Source organism: Topomyia yanbarensis, chromosome 2 (assembly GCF_030247195.1).
Source record: "Topomyia yanbarensis strain Yona2022 chromosome 2, ASM3024719v1, whole genome shotgun sequence".
Classification (NCBI taxonomy): Eukaryota; Metazoa; Arthropoda; class Insecta; order Diptera; family Culicidae; genus Topomyia; species Topomyia yanbarensis.
In genome coordinates, this window is record NC_080671.1 from 298,820,722 (window position 1) to 298,843,018 (window position 22,297).

General features: G+C 35.7%; 1 protein-coding gene across 3 annotated transcripts in view; it reads right to left on the bottom strand.

The window, feature by feature from the left end:
- LOC131683334 (ADP-ribosylation factor-like protein 13B) overlaps window positions 1-18,000 on the bottom strand; it is a 58,374-nt gene extending 40,374 nt beyond the window's left edge. The window contains exons 1-4 of one of the 3 annotated variants that reach the window (XM_058965217.1): window positions 17,714-18,000; window positions 17,506-17,664; window positions 17,365-17,453; window positions 16,894-17,307 (exon numbers count right to left, since the gene is read on the bottom strand). In XM_058965217.1, the coding sequence (XP_058821200.1) occupies window positions 16,894-17,307; window positions 17,365-17,453; window positions 17,506-17,664; window positions 17,714-17,717 (666 nt within the window). In that variant the 5' untranslated portion in view covers window positions 17,718-18,000. The remainder of the gene's footprint in view (window positions 1-16,893; window positions 17,308-17,364; window positions 17,454-17,505; window positions 17,665-17,713) is intronic. The other 2 variants (XM_058965215.1, XM_058965216.1) reach the window with 2 other exon arrangements.
- Between the last annotated feature and the right edge of the window lie 4,297 nt (window positions 18,001-22,297).

A 22,297-nucleotide genomic window follows, 5' to 3' on the forward strand; every position in this document is an offset into this window, starting at 1 on the left:
CTTGTTACTGATAACGATTAAAACTTTGGCCATAACGGAAAGCTACGCTATGGAAAACAACATGCAATACGTCGTTGAGCATGATAATATTAGGACCAAGATACCCGTTTCCAACGGTGTTTGTTTCGTAAAAATGCGAGTGACCTTTTCCGTCATATCTGAACTTTCAATTCAAAGCAAAACGCGTGACCAAATCTCAAATCACACTGTGCACGTATGAAGGACAAATTCCTGCGTGCCCTACGTTGTTACACAAGAAGACACAATACGAGAAACCATGTACACAACACTCTAACGAAGCAATATCAACTGCAAGCATACCCATCACACAGGCCTTCATCAACATCAACTAAATCACAAACCACTGGAGTTGCAGCTCAGGCACCAACGAATACTGGAACAACAGAACCTACGCACAGCGTGTCCGATCATTGTGATGCGTCTACTACTTCCCAATCAACTGCCAGCAACACCGATAATAAAGTAAATAACAAAGAACACGGATAAGCGATCCTGACCCGTAGGCCCCACAAACAACTCAAACTAGTTAATTGTGAAAGCCCATACAACATTAACAGCGAGGATAGCATGAACGAAAACGAAAAACCGAGAGAACGCGGAATAAGTAATCCACAAGCAACAAGGGGCAATGAAATAAATCGATCTCCAATAAGAAATAAGATCTTTACGCAAAGTAACAAAGCGCTTTCACAAGATCCGATGGATACACAATAAAATTCGTTTTTTTTTTTAATTTTGATTATAGAGGTTTCAACCTTAAGGTCAGGGCTCTTCGGGTTAGAAAAAATCTCTTAATAAGAACTCTTATCTTTTATGAAAATTTCTAACCCTATGTGCGGGGTCGGGGCTCGAACCCAGGTGCGCTGCGTACAAGGCAATCGATTTACCAACTACGCTATGCCTACCACCAATTCGATTTATTTATTTATATTTACACATTGATAATATTAAAAGATCCACGGCTCAGGTAATGCATTGAGGCGTGTCAAATAAATGAAATAGCTAATAGACGATTAACATGCATTCACGCCTGGACGCTGAATAGCGACTAACCGCCGAGTCTAGCATCCTACATAACAGGGAGTATGAAATGTCGCGCTCAAACCAGTGCTGCGAAATTTCAAAATCAGTTACTTGTTTCTGCTTGTATTTACCGAAACCAGAATTCAGATTCACCGCCTCCCTCATTCATTAACTTTCCAACTGACTGAAACTTCATGCAGATTGGAATCGAGTGCAGAGGAAATATAAATTCCTTTACCAACCAAAGCATTTATTTGTTTTTATGTGGACAGTTTGAAGGCAGAAGCTGGCATCTTCTACATTTACGAAATTTTTGGTAACAACGGTAGGTTTTGTAGCTTTCAAATCGAGAGATAATAGTTGTCATTGGAGATTGCCAGGCATAGCGCAGGGAAGCTACTTGGGATCGCTGATGTTGCTGATTTACGTCAATGTCGTGTTTTTAGTACTGAAACGCTTACTGATGGTGGTGTAGCAAGAACTGACTTTGTGTATATCCGAAAAAGCTCATCCTCCCAGACTCCCAGAACTTTTTTACTGTCGAAGCTCTGCCTGCCAGACCCCAGAACTTTTTAACTGCCGAAAACATGCGGAAAAGGCAATGTCGATTGAGAGGTAGCGGGGGGAAACAGTACTCTATCGATTGTCCTGGTTTTTTACTCGTCTGATATGGTCACCCTATATATGAATGAAATGAGAAATTTTCAGGTCAACGCGGCAATAACTTTGCAATTTATAGAACAATTTTATATTTTTAGTTATCATATATTAACTGTCATCTCTTCCAAACAACTTAACCCTCTGCTGCCAACCCCGTGGTTTTGCAGGGTTAAGGAGAATCATTGTAAAATGTCCAATACATGATTTTATGTCGTTACCTCCACTAAAACCACTTCAGAACACTCCCACCTGTCATACATGTACATTGTCTGCTTGTTGAAATCATTATATGAAATTATTGACCTGTATTCAACTCGGTAATAAAATTGTTTTACTGAACATACTAACGAAGGGATCTCCAGGAAAATTTCGCTGAGCCCGGTGAATCGAACTTAATGTGTAAAATTTAGCCATTTGAAAGAGATACAAGCAGAATTTTAAGAATATGATCATCGCGGTTATGTCCCGGGCATTACCCGCCCCTAGTTTTTCGCTAAGCGTGTTCATTTCTGTACGCTATGAAAAAGATTCCGATGGTTGTTTCGAGAGATTTTAACATTGATATTTCAAAGCCAGAAAATATGAATATTGTTCATTTCATGAATGAATGTCTCATCGAGCTTAGAATCCAGCGCATCCCCTATCAACGCAGACGCCAACAACAAAGATTCTTTTCAGAACCACCATAATTATTATAAAGAATAACTTGAAACATACCCACATATTTCATTGAGTATCATTCGATTTGAATTACAAGTCAAACGAGTAGTCACGACACTCCGGTTATGTTCTAGACATTACCCACCCATCTTTTTTTTCAATAGCGATCATTGTTACTATTTACAGCTGGTATCAGCTTGATAATCCTAAAAAATACGAAAAAATCAGTTTCGCCTCTAAACTGCTAGCAAAAAATGTATCACCCTGTTTGTTTGCTTGGAGCATGGAGGGTGAAACTTTAAATAAACAAATAAAAATACAGTTTCGCCCATTGTATTTTTTGCTGTAGTTTAAGAAAGCAATATCGTAGAATCCAAATTTTTAGGTTAATTTGTTGCGTTTCAAAGCCCTCATTCGCATGTATAAAAAAGCCTTATGTGTACATTTGTAAGTATCGCCCTTTTCACAAAAAAACTTTGAAGTGAAATCGCAGCTCCTTATATCACGCTATCTCTGAAGTGCATGCGTGCATAGTTCCAAATTTTACTTCGACATCGACTTTTTCTGAAGGTGACTTCCCAGTAGTATTCTTGATTTGAATTATTATCGCTAATCCTAATGCCAAAGAAGTCGGTTGGAAATTTGAGTAAACTATAAACTTCAAATCGATTAAAAAAAAATTTATTTTTTTTTTGCTCAATACAATACATAACCCCTTTAGGAAAATTCAGTTTTCCCACCACAATGCATTGATTGAGGAATTTAGATATTTTATTAACAGAGCATTAGCAATAATTCGTTTGTATGTCTATTTTATGGGCCATTTTTTCGCTTTCCCATTGATGAGATCTCTAGCACTGATGTTGTCCTATGCTGATTTGAGCGATTCTCTGAGTCCTGCCACTATCCCATGTAGTATGTGTTATCAAAAACATCGCGAAGCATCAAGTTCTAAATGTTGTCAAACGATATAATATCCGAAGAGAGTGATAAGAGTTATAAGAAATGTCTCATCACACTGTTGGGTGGATTAAAAGCGTTTTTTTTCAAATAAAGACGCTTTCTAATGAAAATATAGAGCAATTTTCATATTTTTAATGAAAAAATCGCAAAATAATGGATACTTTCACATTGTTGATTCAAAACCGCATAGTACTTTTAACAAAAGTACATAACATAGCATACCGTTGGAAAGATAATTTCTTCTTCTTTCCAAAACACTTAAAGAAAAACGCTTTTAATCCACCTAACAGTGTGATGAGACATTTCTTATAACTCTTATCACTCTCTTCGGATATTATATCGTTTGAGAACATTTAGAACTTGATGCTTCGCGATGTTTTTGATAACACATACTACATGGGATAGTGGCAGGACTCAGAGAATCGCTCAAATCAGCATAGGAAAACATCAGTGCTAGAAATCTCAAACCAAATCAATGGGAAAGCGAAAAAAGGCCCATAAAATAGACATACAAACATTATTGCTAAAACTCTGCTAATAAAATATCTAAATTACTCAATCAATGCATAGTGGTGGAAAACTGAATTTTCCTAAAGGGGTTATATATTGTACTGAGCCAAAAAAATCGAGTGCTAGAAATCTCAAACCAAATCAATGGGAAAGCGAAAAAAGGCCCATAAAATAGACATACAAACATTATTGCTAAAACTCTGCTAATAAAATATCTAAATTACTCAATCAATGCATAGTGGTGGAAAACTGAATTTTCCTAAAGGGGTTATATATTGTACTGAGCCAAAAAAATCGATTTTTTTTTAATCGATTTGAAGTTTATACTTTACTCAAATTTCCAACGCGACTGAGAACTAAGAAATCAACGTTTTTTTCTAGAAAAGGGCAATATTAGCAGTGACACCATTCAAAAAAATCAACAGTGAATATTTCCAGACTTGGTTTTATTCCCTATTTAAGAACTATTGTGTTTTTTACATCCTAGATTGCATGATTCAGTGATCGAAACCCAAAACTTCATAAAGTATTTGAAATTATTAATTAAAATTTGTGTTTGCTATTGAAATTGACAAAATGATAGTATCGCCCCTTTGGCGATTGTTTACTTTTTCGGTCCAACCTATCAGCATTGAAGTATCGCCGTTACGTTTTTTTACATAACTACCGTTTTACACCACCGATTTCGTCCGGGTTTTTGTCGTGACTAACGACTTACATTTCAATATAGGGGCCCCTTTTCAAAATTTCGGAAGAAAATTGATGTAAGATTTTGAACGCTTATATCTTTTGTTGTACTGGATGGATTTATTCAATTTCTTCGGCATTTTGTCGAAAATATTTGTACCAATGTTGTATTAAATTTTGGAATATGTAGGACATTCGTTATCAACGGAAAAATAGTGTTTTGAAAAATCTTTCGAAAACGACTCGGAAAAGTGAAAATTTTCAGCCCATCCCGCACAGAGCCATCAATATGGTGCAGCAAATGAACAATAAAATAATGAAAAGTTTATATATATATATATATAGATATATATATATATATATATATATATATATATATATATATATATATATATATATATATATATATATATATATATATATATATATATATATATATATATATATATATATATATATATATATATATATATATATATATATATATATATATATATATATATATATATATATATATATATATATATATATATATATATATATATATATATATATATATATATATATATATATATATATATATATATATACATATATATATATATATATATATATATATATACATATATATATATATGTGTGTGTGTGTGTGTTTGTTCCTATGGTCATTCGTATTGGGTTGCTTGACGAGAGCAGTTGGTGGGGGAAAGCCGGCATATTAGTTTTGGTTAAACCATTAGAAGCCTGACGGAAAGGAAAGGCTCATGCACGCCACGAGAACGAGCGAGAAAGCGATAGTAGTGCATATTAGCGAAAGCGTTACGTACATTTTGAACCTTAATAACTTTTCTTCTACTAAATGGATTGCCAATCTTGTTTCATAAATCGGAAGGAAAACGTTCAACGCTTGCTAACAATACGTTGTTTGCTATATAAAATTCGTTTAAATAGTTCAAAAACTACTTTAAATGAAAATCAACATTAATGATAAAACCTATAAATAGAGGTGTCGCAGCTTTTCTCAAAGCCAGACGTGTGTAAGACGCAGTGCATAACAGACGTGCGTGGTCGTGAGAAGCTGCATCGGACGACCAATCAAATCGGCTACCACCGGAGAGAAGAAAAACGTTGGTGGCGGTGAGAAGGCCAAAAAGCCAAAGGCTAAGAAACGCAGTCACTGAAAAGGCGGTAGTAACTGCCACTAAAAATGCCACCAAAACATCGAAGGCTGCAAAGCGTACTCATTCGGTGTGAGCTGCGAAAGGGGAAAGATGTATGTGTCGTAACTCTGCATTCTCGCCGAATTTTTGCGAGCCCCGGACACAAACGAGACTAATCGTAGGGCCGTTGCACAACCACAAAGAACACTCGTGTGCTCCGAGACCTTTCGCCCGGTTCGATGGCTACCACTCGCCGACAGTCCGCTCGTTTCTATTTACCGCCAAGGGCCTCAAGTCCAATCGCTCGGCTCGCTGGCTCCAGTCCGCTGTTGGTCGCTTTGCTGCTGCTGCTGTTTCCTTCCGATGCGCTGGTTGCAAAAGTCGTCAATAGAATGGAATATTCTTCTGTGATTCGCTCCTTTTATAGGTACGCGATAAACACATGTAACGAGCGTACGGGCGCTGATTCGCTCGTAACACAGAGAGCGGACATGGTATTTTCTCTCACCCTTAAAGAGTTTCTTTTTTTCTATATGAGATAGTTGGAACTATTAGAGACTTTCAAAGTCTCTCGAGCTACACTTGTAAAGAGGGATCGATGTGACATAACTTAATAAATAATTGTGTAAGCTGAAACATATTTTATTCAAGCTATTTATTAATCAGCATTATTCCCTACAGTATGTACGCAGTAAAAACAATCGTCGGCAAGGTTTGAATTGTTTCAAAAGATTCTCGTCGTGTATCAACATAGTTATCTACAAACCGTCCTTATTAGGACGAATGCAAAATGGAAAAAGAATTTAATTAGAAAGTTTCTTTTATTAACTAGTATTAAGTTTGCGCTTGTTAATTCTGTACTTTTACCAGTGAATCATAATAAAATGTTTTTCTAATCTACAAACCCGAAAGTTTTTGCAAATCTTTCCAAGAAAATCAGTGAATGTGGCAACTCTGCTATTAAGCGAAAGCTACACCAAAACGAATGATGAAAATATTTTCATTTGTCGAACAAAAGGATGGCCTTCCATCTGCATTGTAAAGTCATTAAATAGGAACGCCTTGATGCGAAGCGTACTCATTCGTTGTGCGCTGCGAAAGGGGAAAGATGTATGTACGCAGTAAAAACAATCGTCGGCAAGGTTTGAATTGTTTCAAAAGATTCTGGTCTTGTATCAACATAGTTATCTACAAACCGTCCTTATTAGGACGAATGAAAAATGGAAAAAGAATTTAATTAGATAGTTTCTTTTATTAACTAGTACTAAGTTTGCGCTTGTTAATTCTGTACTTTTACCAGTGAATCATAAGAAAATGTTTTTCTTATCTACAAACCCGAAGGTTTTTGCAAATCCTTCCAAGAAAATCAGTGAATGTGGCAACTCTGCCACTAAGCGAAAGCTACACCAAAACGAATGATGAAAAGATGGGTTGGTAATGTATATGACATAACAGGGGTGTCGTGACCACACTTCGAAGTTATTTCAAATCTTGCAAAGCATAAATTGACATAATTTCAATTATTGTTCCTATATGAATAGGGTGACCATACGTCCTGGTTTACCAGGACATATCCTGGTTTTGCGTTGACTGTCCTGGTGTCCTGGGAAGTCGAGGAAAATGCTTGATTTGTCCTGGTTTTTCTCCTGGAAGCCTAATATATTTCTATTTATTCAGTCTTCGCTTTTCACTATGCTCCAGATCGCAGTTACGACCGACCGCAATCATAACTGCAACATATACTCATCCTCCATCGGAATACGACAAACAAAACTTAATATTCGACTACCCCATTGTACCTTCCGATGGTTTTTTTAATCTCTCAAGAGTGCCTCGTCAATATCGATGAAACAATGGTTACCAGCGCTTCTTCTCGGCTTAAATCGTCTTTCAATCTGGGACCTGAAGAATTCCCTTTGGTACCTCTGAAAAGACACAACGGCGTTTTGGTGCTTCTGCTTCTACTTGAGTTCTCCTGCTAGTGGCTTTTTTTCGTCTTACTGGAAATCCATCTCTCGAGCTGGGGATCATGGAATTACTACAGAGTCGATACCAGTACCTACTCAGTCGCTCTGCTCTGCTTGTTAACAGTGCAGTGAATCAAACGAACGTTTCTACCTAAAGTCTTCTGTCTATATGTACCGTGCTAGTATTATAAACAAGCAAAGCAATCGAATAATAAAATTCGTCCCAAGCCAGTGTGAACAATAAAGCACCGTTACTTCCATCGGTGCGATATCGATCATTCATTTTAAGATGTTTGAAACTCAACAGCAAAATTCAACAGCAAATTTTCAAATGCAGTTCAGACTAACGGAAGTCGTCGTTATACAAACCCACCACACTTGTTACTGATAACGATTAAAACTTTGGCCATAACGGAAAGCTACGCTATGGAAAACAACATGCAATACGTCGTTGAGCATGATAATATTAGGACCAAGATACCCGTTTCCAACGGTGTTTGTTTCGTAAAAATGCGAGTGACCTTTTCCGTCATATCTGAACTTTCAATTCAAAGCAAAACGCGTGACCAAATCTCAAATCACACTGTGCACGTATGAAGGACAAATTCCTGCGTGCCCTACGTTGTTACACAAGAAGACACAATACGAGAAACCATGTACACAACACTCTAACGAAGCAATATCAACTGCAAGCATACCCATCACACAGGCCTTCATCAACATCAACTAAATCACAAACCACTGGAGTTGCAGCTCAGGCACCAACGAATACTGGAACAACAGAACCTACGCACAGCGTGTCCGATCATTGTGATGCGTCTACTACTTCCCAATCAACTGCCAGCAACACCGATAATAAAGTAAATAACAAAGAACACGGATAAGCGATCCTGACCCGTAGGCCCCACAAACAACTCAAACTAGTTAATTGTGAAAGCCCATACAACATTAACAGCGAGGATAGCATGAACGAAAACGAAAAACCGAGAGAACGCGGAATAAGTAATCCACAAGCAACAAGGGGCAATGAAATAAATCGATCTCCAATAAGAAATAAGATCTTTACGCAAAGTAACAAAGCGCTTTCACAAGATCCGATGGATACACAATAAAATTCGTTTTTTTTTTTATTTTGATTATAGAGGTTTCAACCTTAAGGTCAGGGCTCTTCGGGTTAGAAAAAATCTCTTAATAAGAACTCTTATCTTTTATGAAAATTTCTAACCCTATGTGCGGGGTCGGGGCTCGAACCCAGGTGCGCTGCGTACAAGGCAATCGATTTACCAACTACGCTATGCCTACCACCAATTCGATTTATTTATTTATATTTACACATTGATAATATTAAAAGATCCACGGCTCAGGTAATGCATTGAGGCGTGTCAAATAAATGAAATAGCTAATAGACGATTAACATGCATTCACGCCTGGACGCTGAATAGCGACTAACCGCCGAGTCTAGCATCCTACATAACAGGGAGTATGAAATGTCGCGCTCAAACCAGTGCTGCGAAATTTCAAAATCAGTTACTTGTTTCTGCTTGTATTTACCGAAACCAGAATTCAGATTCACCGCCTCCCTCATTCATTAACTTTCCAACTGACTGAAACTTCATGCAGATTGGAATCGAGTGCAGAGGAAATATAAATTCCTTTACCAACCAAAGCATTTATTTGTTTTTATGTGGACAGTTTGAAGGCAGAAGCTGGCATCTTCTACATTTACGAAATTTTTGGTAACAACGGTAGGTTTTGTAGCTTTCAAATCGAGAGATAATAGTTGTCATTGGAGATTGCCAGGCATAGCGCAGGGAAGCTACTTGGGATCGCTGATGTTGCTGATTTACGTCAATGTCGTGTTTTTAGTACTGAAACGCTTACTGATGGTGGTGTAGCAAGAACTGACTTTGTGTATATCCGAAAAAGCTCATCCTCCCAGACTCCCAGAACTTTTTTACTGTCGAAGCTCTGCCTGCCAGACCCCAGAACTTTTTAACTGCCGAAAACATGCGGAAAAGGCAATGTCGATTGAGAGGTAGCGGGGGGAAACAGTACTCTATCGATTGTCCTGGTTTTTTACTCGTCTGATATGGTCACCCTATATATGAATGAAATGAGAAATTTTCAGGTCAACGCGGCAATAACTTTGCAATTTATAGAACAATTTTATATTTTTAGTTATCATATATTAACTGTCATCTCTTCCAAACAACTTAACCCTCTGCTGCCAACCCCGTGGTTTTGCAGGGTTAAGGAGAATCATTGTAAAATGTCCAATACATGATTTTATGTCGTTACCTCCACTAAAACCACTTCAGAACACTCCCACCTGTCATACATGTACATTGTCTGCTTGTTGAAATCATTATATGAAATTATTGACCTGTATTCAACTCGGTAATAAAATTGTTTTACTGAACATACTAACGAAGGGATCTCCAGGAAAATTTCGCTGAGCCCGGTGAATCGAACTTAATGTGTAAAATTTAGCCATTTGAAAGAGATACAAGCAGAATTTTAAGAATATGATCATCGCGGTTATGTCCCGGGGATTACCCGCCCCTAGTTTTTCGCTAAGCGTGTTCATTTCTGTACGCTATGAAAAAGATTCCGATGGTTGTTTCGAGAGATTTTAACGTTGATATTTCAAAGCCAGAAAATATGAATATTGTTCATTTCATGAATGAATGTCTCATCGAGCTTAGAATCCAGCGCATCCCCTATCAACGCAGACGCCAACAACAAAGATTCTTTTCAGAACCACCATAATTATTATAAAGAATAACTTGAAACATACCCACATATTTCATTGAGTATCATTCGATTTGAATTACAAGTCAAACGAGTAGTCACGACACTCCGGTTATGTTCTAGACATTACCCACCCATCTTTTTTTTCAATAGCGATCATTGTTACTATTTACAGCTGGTATCAGCTTGATAATCCTAAAAAATACGAAAAAATCAGTTTCGCCTCTAAACTGCTAGCAAAAAATGTATCACCCTGTTTGTTTGCTTGGAGCATGGAGGGTGAAACTTTAAATAAACAAATAAAAATACAGTTTCGCCCATTGTATTTTTTGCTGTAGTTTAAGAAAGCAATATCGTAGAATCCAAATTTTTAGGTTAATTTGTTGCGTTTCAAAGCCCTCATTCGCATGTATAAAAAAGCCTTATGTGTACATTTGTAAGTATCGCCCTTTTCACAAAAAAACTGAAGTGAAATCGCAGCTCCTTATATCACGCTATCTCTGAAGTGCATGCGTGCATAGTTCCAAATTTTACTTCGACATCGACTTTTTCTGAAGGTGACTTCCCAGTAGTATTCTTGATTTGAATTATTATCGCTAATCCTAATGCCAAAGAACCGTTTGGGAAAATCATCATCATTACTGGAATTTTCATTTTCACGAAACTTTTCGATAACCTTCCGTCACTTGCGTTAATGCCACTGGGTGCACAGTGCTCTGAAAATCTAGCGAAATCGTCTGAGGGCACCAGCGGGTCTAATTCAGAGCTATCTGCGCGGCGAGTTAAATCTGTAAAGAATACTAAAAATTTCTATTCCATAATTTTCAGTTCAGCAATTCGAGAGATCGTGCTCACCGCAAGCCATGAAAAATAGACTACGTTGTGAAGCGATGGTCACTATTTATTAAAAAATCACGGTTAAATGAAAAATAAAACTATTAAAAAATTTCAAATAGTTTATAATTTTCACAAACTTATTAGGAAAAATTGTTTAATAAGCTTTCGTAATATTGTGTAGGAAAAAATCTGAAAATTTCAGTATTTTCTCTATCTGCAACATATAAACCCTTAAGTATACCAATTAATTGGTATACGAATTGGAATAGGTTCGCCAAATTTTGGAAGAAGTCTATAAAATAACCCTTTGAAAACTACCTAAAAATTGTTGTAGTTCGATGCAATAAAAAATCCCCAAAAATGAAATGTACCTAATAATGTGAAACACAGTGAATAATACATACAATAAAGACCCATTTTTATCAGTCTCATGGTGTATTTTAGGCTGACAAAATGGGGACATTGACTAAATCGGGCAATTTTTTTCTTTATAATAAACTGAAGCTGTTAAAATATTCTTCCCGTCCCTTGATGTAGTTTGATAACTATTTCTGAATATTAAGAACTTTTTATTTTTGCATATTTCCATCTTCATGATAAGGAAAACATGCTCAAGAAAAGATTTACTAGTCTTGTTCGTCTGCTAGAGCCCAACAAACATATGTTCATATTTGGCTGATAAAATCGGGGATTCAATGTATTATAATAGATATTTACCATCGAAGAAGTTTCTTGTGAACGAGTGTAGAACGACTTTGTTTCTACTTACTAGAAGTCAACGGCGTAGCCAGAAATTCGGTTTGGTGGGGGTTTGGTGAAAATCGATCTTACTGTCCAAACGGCATAATTCCGAAACCATAATTTTTGAAGTTTTAAAATTATGCAGAATTAATTTTTCAGAAAATAGTAACAGAGTTAGTGTCTTTAGCGAATTTGTTGAGACTTTATTGTAGTCATGAATATTAACCTGAGAAAATTCACCATAAATACTTCTTGGACTATATACCGTTAAAATTATTTTATCAAATGATGCGCTGTTTAACATTTGTTAAACTCATACTAAACTAAACCTCCGAAATTGGCGGTTTCAAAATGATGCTATCTTGACCTTAAATTACTGTTTTTATACATTTGACCTATACATATAATTGGTCATACAACAAAAATCAAATGCTCATCAAAATCGATCAGGACCTGCTAGAGTCGAATGGAAATCGTAATTTTTCAAAAAATTCTCTCTACATTCAGAAAGTGTTATCCTCGTTATTAATCATATTACGTTTTTATCTCAACTGGACGCATTCCCAAAATAAAAACCTGTTTTAATCCACCTAGTGGTGCAATTGTGCTTTTCTCATTTGTCCAGACTACAGGTTATGTTCAATACAATGATGGAAATTAATATTTCATGTTCAGTACGATTTGCACATACATACAATGGATCGACAGCCACGATCTTGAGATACTATGTAATACTGAAACATCGCTTGAAACCAGCGGCGAATCATGGAGAAAGATCCGGGAGGTCCGGGTCCTGCCGAAAATTTTCACTTGTTAAGAAATTTTAAACTAGTTTTAATTTTAAAGTAGCAACCCCTCACTGCATGCACCCTCCGGGCCGGTACGATTGACGATTTTTAGAGTGATTGCATAACCTTTCTATATGAGAAAGGCAAAAATGTACCAAAATCCAAAAAAGTCAATTTTTGTCAAACATTGTTTTTTCGAGTTTACATCAAATCTCAATGTTTCATGCATTTTAATGTCATAAAGGCATCAAATACAAATTTGATTTTGAAAATTTTTCATTTCAGTTTATATGCGAATTTGCTGTGTGATTGCACTCTTCAACTCGTAACTCCGGAGCCGAAAGTCCAATCAATAAAAAAAACCTTTCATTTGAGACTACCCCACCTTTCATTTGAGACTAACTTTGTGCAAATCGGTCCAGCCATCTCGGAGAAACAGAGATCACATTTTTTTCCACATACACACAGACATTTTCCGATCTCGACGAACTAATTCAACTGGCATATGACACTCGGCCCTCCGGGTCGGGATTGGATTGACGAATTTTAGAGTGCTCATTCAAAATTCATTCAGGCAAAAACATTTTAGCAAATGTTGAAAGTTATGCATTTTGTTGGTGAGCAATTCTATGTTTCATAGACATTAAATCAATTTTAACTTCGCTTCCTATTACAGTAAATCTCTACACAAGCGAGCTCAATTTGTAAAGAAATCTGAGGATAATGATTGATTACAGAACTCTGGAATTTTCTATTGAAATGTTTTCAGGCAGGAATTTGATATTGATGCAATTAGACAACTGTGAAATGAAGACCAATAGATCACTTACTTATCAGGACCCCATTCCGACAATTTATCAAAAGTCCTCATGATGTTTACAACAACAGGTTATCAATGTACGGATCAGATAATTGTTATTGTAATATTGAATTAAATCCGTCAGCATCAATAAATTTTCAACTTCAATCCAATATTTTTTTGGGTGTGGTGGGCGGGGAGGTTGTATGGTGTTAAACCCCAAAACCTTCTCTTGGCTATGCCGTTGCTTGGAGTTATTTATTTCGCTTTTCATTTTCCGATATGTTTCAGATCGATCCGATGGTTATAAGTTAGAAAAATTGCAGTAAGAATGTTCGTACAAACGAACATTTTTGCACTGATAAGTTATCAAGTTCCTTCCAGACAACTTGGAAGTGTTCGGTGACAGTTTCTAGCGGTTGTAGATAGAAAAATGAAATACAAAATTCGTTTTATTGAAATAATGTTTGGCTTATTTCAATGGATTATTACTATATTGAACAATAAATAGGCTACAAAGAGTAATCCACAAACAACAAGCCAAAACTTTTAAAATATTCAAAATAGATATTTGAAGTCTTCAGTAAAGTTATTCGCAAAAGTAAGAGCTACAAATTTGCTGAAGGTATCATTTCGATATAATCACTTCCAAGAAAATTTGTGAAAATATCTCACTCATAGGGGGATTAATCAGCAAAAGCACAATACCAAAAGAAAGGGCATATTGCCTCCATTCAATTCTCCGAAGATACTATTGACCTAAAATAAGCCGTTTTGGCGTCAATAATAGATTACATGTTTTTGGTCATATTTCTGGCAATGGGAAATGATAAAAATCTTTCGTGAAAATATATAAAGTGTTAATCTATATTGTCAATTTCGGCAATTAATTTAAAAAAAACTGCAAAAAAACGCCATTTTTACACATTCAAACATTCATATCTTGGAAACTAAACATCAGAATCAAAAACAAATTAATAGCGTTCTTACTGTTTGATAGGTCTTTCTTGGTTTGGATAAGATCGGTTCAGCCATTGCTGAGAAACACGAATGAGAGTTTGTCCGTTACATACACACAGACATTGTCCCAAATCATCGAGCTGAGTCGATTGGTATATAAGACTTGGCCCTCCGGGCCTCGGAAAAAATCTTGAAAGTTTGAGCGAATTCTATACATTTCTTTTATAAGAAATGTAAAAACGTGCTGAAAATCCTGAAAAATGATTTTTTGCATTAAATCAATATTTTCAGGGTATATTAAATTGATCAAACGTGGTTTTGTGTTGTATTTGACGAGATCTACAGCCTTTATCAGACCACTTTAAAAGTACATTCAATTTTTTTTTTGTTTTGTAGAACCGTGTTATTATTAAGGTTGTTGAATTTATCTGAACAGAAACATGTTGAAGTTTTGCAAGTTATCATGTAAGACGGTACACTATTTTTTTTAAATAATCCGTACAATGTCGTAATTATAATGATGTTGCTGACCAGCATGGTTTTACATAACTAAGACTAGTTTTAAACATAGAATCAACATAAATTAAAAAACTGACTGTATGAGTAATACGAACTTCATAATTTTTTGGACCTTAACAAATCTAAAATGACGATTTGGGAACAGTTTGTATCTCTATTGATGGCTAATATTGACCAGTTTTCAAAATATAAGCTCAATTTTTCTTTAAAACCTACAATTTACCAAATATTTTAAGATAAATATGATTGTTATTATCATATGGACTAGAATTTGCAGCTTTTACATGGATTTACATGTAATCTATAAAAGAAGAGCCTTTTTGATTGCTCACAAATATATCAAATATGTTTTCGTTCCTCTAAGGCAGTGACGAACAAATTGCCACCAATGTTTTCGGGCTTCGCGAGCAGTGGCATTATATTGATTCTGCTTAATTATTTTGGTTACCGATGAATTACATATACTCGTACTGTTCTTGTTCATACGACACTTCTAGGTTAATATTTGTCACTATGAGAAAATATCTTTTGACGTTCCCTTGTATATACTTCTGTATATACTGTCAAAGACACTGAAATATTCCAAAACGAAATCGATCTATTCCACACGTGGTGTAGCAAAAGTCTTCTCCAACTTAACGTAAAGAAATGCAACTCAATAACCATCAGCGGAAAAATTCAAATGTTCCCATAGACATACACTTAGGCAACCAAATTGTAGAAAAATGCAAAATTGTACGAGATTTCGGCGCAATCTTAGACTCCAAGCTCACATTTGTGGAACATTACAATACAATAATAAATAAAGCAGTATGCTGGACTTTACTAAACGTTTAAGCTACAATTTCGAAGACCCTTACACAACAAAATCATTATACAACATATATGTCAGGCCAATTTTGGAATATTGCAGCATAGTATGGAACCCATACACTGTCCTGTACGAAGAACGCATCGAATCAGTCCAAAAACAATTCTTTTGTACGCACCTCGTAAACTAAACTGGACGACATTTCCTCTTCCATCGTACAAAGCACGATGCATGCTCATAAAGGTTCAACTGAGAATTCTTGGAAAAGCGGCCATCTTGCAAAACGAAAAAGGCAGTTTTTTTCCAAACCATTGGGAAAATCATCGTGCAAATGAATCAATGTATTCTATTTTTTTCAAAAATCCATACGACATTTTAAACATCACAAAATTTTATCGATGTTCTCGCTGTTGCGCTTAAAAGGGCAAATTTTTGTATGTAATGTCATAATCAATGGACATTCTCGAATCTGATACGAGACAACTATGCATAACAATGTACTACTAGTAGGGGAAATATAGTATGTGCAATGTTTGTCTAAGATAGTGGCAGTTCCAGGGGGTCCGGAAATACCCCCCCCCCCCACAATTGCTTAATTTATTAAAATTTAAATAAGTTCAAGTTTTATAATAGTTTCAAACTCAAAATCAATACTAAATTTGACTACCAAAACTGATTTTCATTAAATGAGGTTTTAACGATGACGTATTGTACATTGTTCATTAAAAAATCAAAATTTCGGACCCCTCCCGAATTTTTTTTCTGGGTCCGCCCCTGGTTTAAGACAGCGGCAACTATATTACCACCAATGTTTCTGGGCTTCGCGGGCAGTGGCAACTGTATTGCCACCAACGTTTTTGGGCTTCACGGGCAGTGGCAACTATATTGCCACCAAGGAAAGAAAAAAATACGTACGTGTATTAAATGATGAAACTTAGATTTCTATTATAGTATGTATTGATTCCTTGCTCAATTTTCACGGTTTTATAAAGGGTTACTCTGTAACTCTAGCTAAACCCAAGTTAAATCCACTTACCTTGTGGCTTATTCCCGTACAGGGCCGCTGACATGCGAATAGGTTAGTTTTATGCTCGAGTGAAAGCCGATGAAAGTTTATCCGGTTCATTAAATATTTTTTGTTATCAATAATCGTATTTACCAGCCAACTAATTCCAAACTGCAAACCATCATATTCGTTATCCGAATCTTTCCAGTTACCGCAGGCCTCTATCATGCATGGATTTTGATATTTATTCGCTAAGAGTTCGATGTCGAAGTATTCACACAAATCGATACAATCTACTGAACCTGGTAAATCTTGCTTATTTGCAATAATGAGGAATGGTTTACCAACCAACCAATCATGTGACATGAGACTTTTAAAAACTTTGTAAGACTGACCGATATTATTGATATTGGAAGCATCAACTATGAATAATATTCCGTAAACCTAAAATAACTTTTTTTCGTTATGTCGTAGGTCATTGGACCTTATTATAATACCAACATCTAGGAAGTAATACTTCCAAATATCTCTAAATTCTGGAGCACCGCCAACTTCAGTTAATCGAACATGAGCGCCCTCTGAAAATGGATCTAAGTAGCCGTCATACACTCTTTCGTTAACAAATGCAAATAAAATTCTCACCTATGCTGCTGTTGAAAACTCTACATCCTTTAGTTTGAAGAAATTCAGTGCGATCAGTACCACATATTTTGTGAGCTATTTCGGTTTTTCCGACGTTTTCCAATCCGACAATAAGAAGTTGCAGAGTATTGCTATTGTAAACAGTTTGAAATAAATTATCTAGTGTAAAAAGTTAGCAAAGGGTTTCGGATAATTTATGATTTCATACTCATCTGGTTGTACCCGGGAGAGGCAACGGCGAAGAAAGTTACCCATTTTGAACGATACACTTAAATTTGATTGATAATTATCTGGCATTGCGCCTAGTTACGTTGTAATTGAATTATAGAATGATTCGTGAATATCAATTATCACGGCAAAATTCTACATGTTTCTTAGTGATACACAATTTGCTTTGTTTAATCAACTCCTCACTCTAAGTTACCGTTGTCATTCTAGATTGCCATGGCAACCACTAGTAATGTGAATCAGCAGGGAAATGTATAGCACATAAACCACTGCCTCGACATCGAACTGGCTAATATGAATTGCTACTCTTACAAACCAGATAAACGCCGATAGGGGAAATTATAGTGACGTTCCGTATCGAGCAAATTGTGACCAACATTCTAAAAACTGAATTTCAAACTGAAATGGGCGTTTTTCGAAAACATGTATTTGGTTTAGTTCAACAAATACTTCTGTTTACATTTTAAATAGAAACATTGTTGAATCAAAATAAAATTTGTTAGATCTAAGATTCTGTTGTTCTCTCCTTTGGTTAATACAAAAGATTTGTTTTTGTTTATTCGAACCTGTTTGTTCGGTTAAACTTATCATGATTTTGTTGTTTCAAACGATATATTTGTTGAAACTACTGAAAAGCCAAATGAATTGGTTGGTAATTTCAACCAACAGTATTGATTAAATCAAACCTGCACTGATAATATAAATTCGTAAATATAATGAAATCGATCATAGAATACACGAATTCATTCGTCGTTTTCTGCAACGAAGCATTTTCGTGCATTGTAAATAGTAGGTTTCGTTCATTTCATGAACAACAATGGCTGATTGGTGAACGAAATCTTTCGTAAATTTTACACGTTTAATGTATACTGCACGAATGTTATCGTTGATAACGACATTATTTTTCGTGAATGAAACCAAATGTTTTGTTTATTTTAATAAACGTGTGTGTATATTACGAACGATTTCGTTGGTCGCACGAATTTATTTCGTTTATCTTAGAAAAGTGTTCGTATTTATTATCCTCTTATTGTTTTCAGTCGATCTTTTGGGATCGATGTTTGACAACATAGATTTTTTTATTTAAAAAATCGATGTGGCCAAATCGATTTTATTGTGGTACGAAGGAATGGCCGCTTGATGAACGAAAGTTTTCGTAAATTTTACTTATTTAGTTTACATTGCACGAATGTAATCGTTGATAACGACATTATTTTTCGTGAACGAAACGAAATGTTTCATGTATTTTAATAAATGTTTATGTATATGATGAACGATTTCGTTTGTCGCACTATTTCGTTTCGTTCATCTTAGGAAAGTTTTCGTATTCATAGCATATTATTTTTTCAATCGATATTTTGGAATCGATGTTTGACAACAACGATTTTTTCAATTAACTAAAAGGATCGATCTGGCAAAATCGATTGTAATTCAACCTTCTCCCTTCTATTGAGGACTAAAAAGATTGTGGTGTGAAGTAATGGCCGCTTGATGAACGAAAGTTTTCGTAAATTTTACATGTTTAGTGTACATTACATGAATGTTATTGTTGAAAACGGCTTTACATAGGGTAGACGAGCCCTTATTCATCTCATTAGTCGGGACATCACACTCTTTCGCGGATAACTCGGCTTTCAGTGATTGGAATGCTCTTAAATTGGTATCAACATCTTTGCTTCGTTTCTAAGAAGCAGTACAATAAAAAATCTTGCCTAGAAAATGTAAAATACTCCCGTTTGAGCGAAGCGAAAAGTCGAGTACAACGCACCCTTATTCGTCCTACCATTTGAGCCAATGCGTTGAATAAAGAGAGCAGATACTGCTCTAACTAATGTGTTCAAATGGGTAGGATGAATAGAGGTGCTAAGATGAATTAGGGCACAGTAACCCTACGTACATCTTAGAAAAGTTTTCGTATTATTAGCCTCTTATTGTTTTCAGTCAATCATTTGGGATCGATGTTTGACAACATCGATTTTTTTTATTTAAAAAAATCGATGTGGCCAAATCGATTTTACTATGGTACGAAGAAATGGCCGCTTGATGAACGAAAATTTTCGTGAATTTTACTTATTTAGGTTACATTGCACGAATGTAACCGTTGATAACGACATTATTTTTCGTGAACGAAACGAAATGTTTCGTGTATTTTAATAAACGTTTATGTATATTACAAACGATTTCGTTTGTCGCATTCGATGTTTTAGGATCAATGTTTGACAGCACCGATTTTTTATTAATTAAAAAGATCGATCTGGCAAATTCGATTCTATTTCAACCTGCTCATCATTATTGAGTACTAGAAAGATTGTGGTGTGAAGAAATGGACGCTTGATGAACAAAACTTTTAGTAACTTTTACTTATCAAGTGTACATGGCACGAATGTTATCGTTGATAACGACATTATTTTTCGTGAATGAAATGAAATCATTCATTTATTTCAATAAATGTTTCCGTATATTACGAACGACTTCGTTGGTCGCACGAATTCATTTCGTTCATCTTAGAAAAGTTTTCGTATTTATAATCTTCTTATTTTTTCATTTGATCTTTTTGGATCGATGTTTGACAATACCGATTTTTTAGTTAAAAAACAGATATGGCAAAATCGATTTTATTGCGATATGAAGAAATGGTCGCTTGATGAACGAAAGTTTTCGTAAATTTTACTTATTTAGTGTACATTGCACGAATGCTGTCGTTGAAAACGACATTAATTTTCGTGAATGAAACGAAATGTTTTGTTTATTTTAATAAACGTCTATGTATATTACGAACAATCTCGTTGGTCGCACGAATTCATTTCGTTCATCTAAGAGAAGTTTTCGTATTTAATAGCATATTCTTTTACATTGCTCCGGCAGAGAAAAACTCAAAATTATTCATGCAAAACCACCGAGCGATGGCTCAACTGAATCCGTACTGCTCCGGATTCTGGATCAACTAGAAGCGGAAGAGGTTTAGAAAATCTTCTTGAAACCGGCGGACACGGATACGGCTACTAAATAGCCAGATCGAGATTGTCGTGAACATCAACAATTTTCTGACGTATAGCAACAATAACTCCATATTCTACCTCTATTGAAGCTCTATTGACGTTGACGGTTCGGCGAATGGTGCTCGTAAATATTATAAAGATATTCGTATATAGCAGCGAGCAATTCGTTTGCCGAACAAAGCTGTTTCGTAATAAGCCAACGAAAGTCGTTTCGTGGTTTTCACGAAAAACTCGTAATAAAAAATAAATGTGTTTCAATAGAACTACGAACGATTCATTATATGTACGAAAAATTCGTATATTTTATGAAAATTATCTGTACGAAACTAATGCATAGCGATTTACGAATATATTCTATCAGTGTGAATCTTTTTTGTCACTATATCAAACGGGAAAATTGTTATTTAAAACCAAAATTTGTTTATTTTTACTAATATTTTTTCTGCGTGATGAATCACCATTGTATCCAAGTTTGCGCGCAATGCCCATATAGCATTTGTTGGCCGATCGTAGCGCCGGTTAGTGACAAGTTGCTATAGCTAGCTAGCTGGTCCTTAGTAACCGTTTCGATCGATTTCTTTGAATATTCACCAGTAAAGACGCTGAATCCCTCTGTATAAAGACTCGACATCTCTATCTTATTCGTATTATTTATCTGTAAGTGTCATTCCAATTGAGCACGAGTCCTGTCAAAAGCAGTCAATCCACTGAGAACTGACATACAAGTAAAGCTTTCAACTTGTGTAAGAAATCAATGTTGCAAATATTCTTCGCCGAACTAGTTCATTCGTTCATCATCGATGCGATATTCGTCGTGTCATTCACCCATGCCTCGAATAACGCTGCGCCGTTCGTCACACGGAAGCACAGAATCAGCGAAAATGAATAATACAAACACACAAAAAATCCGAATGTGATGTTTGCTGTTCGCTGCTTGTTCGCATCGTTGTTTGTTGAGTTTAGCCATTCATGCAACGTTCATCTTCACGCATCGTTCGGATCGGCACACGAATGGCTTAGGTGATAATCGCCACTAGCCATTCTTCGCTAAGGATTCTTCGTTCTTCATTCCTCCTGCATTTCGACCAAGAAAAACAAATTTCTTGTTCATTGATGGAAGGGTCAGAGCTTCATGACTGAAGTGGTGCAGAAATGCTTGCTATGTTCGGAATAGGATGACTTTTGCTATAAACAACAATTAGTAGTACATAATGATTATTTGCTGATGTTTTTTATCAGATTTGAAACGGGAAGCTGCGTAAGCAAAGCAAAACAAATCAATTATATTTGTAAATCTGCGGGCGAAAACCGAATCAACACAATTACGAATCTACGTAGTAGACTATTGGTACTTCAAATAACTTTTTTTTTCTAATGATGAAATCAACACTGGGTGATAGTTTCCTTGAATCTACGTTTAATGATTTTCTTAGGACCATTTGGCACAAATAGCAACCGTAAGACGAAATACTCTTATATAATATAAATTCTATATCTATAGAAGTATAATCAAGTCAAGTTTTTGACAAATCGATGCATTCCGATTTCAACCAAACTTAGCAAAT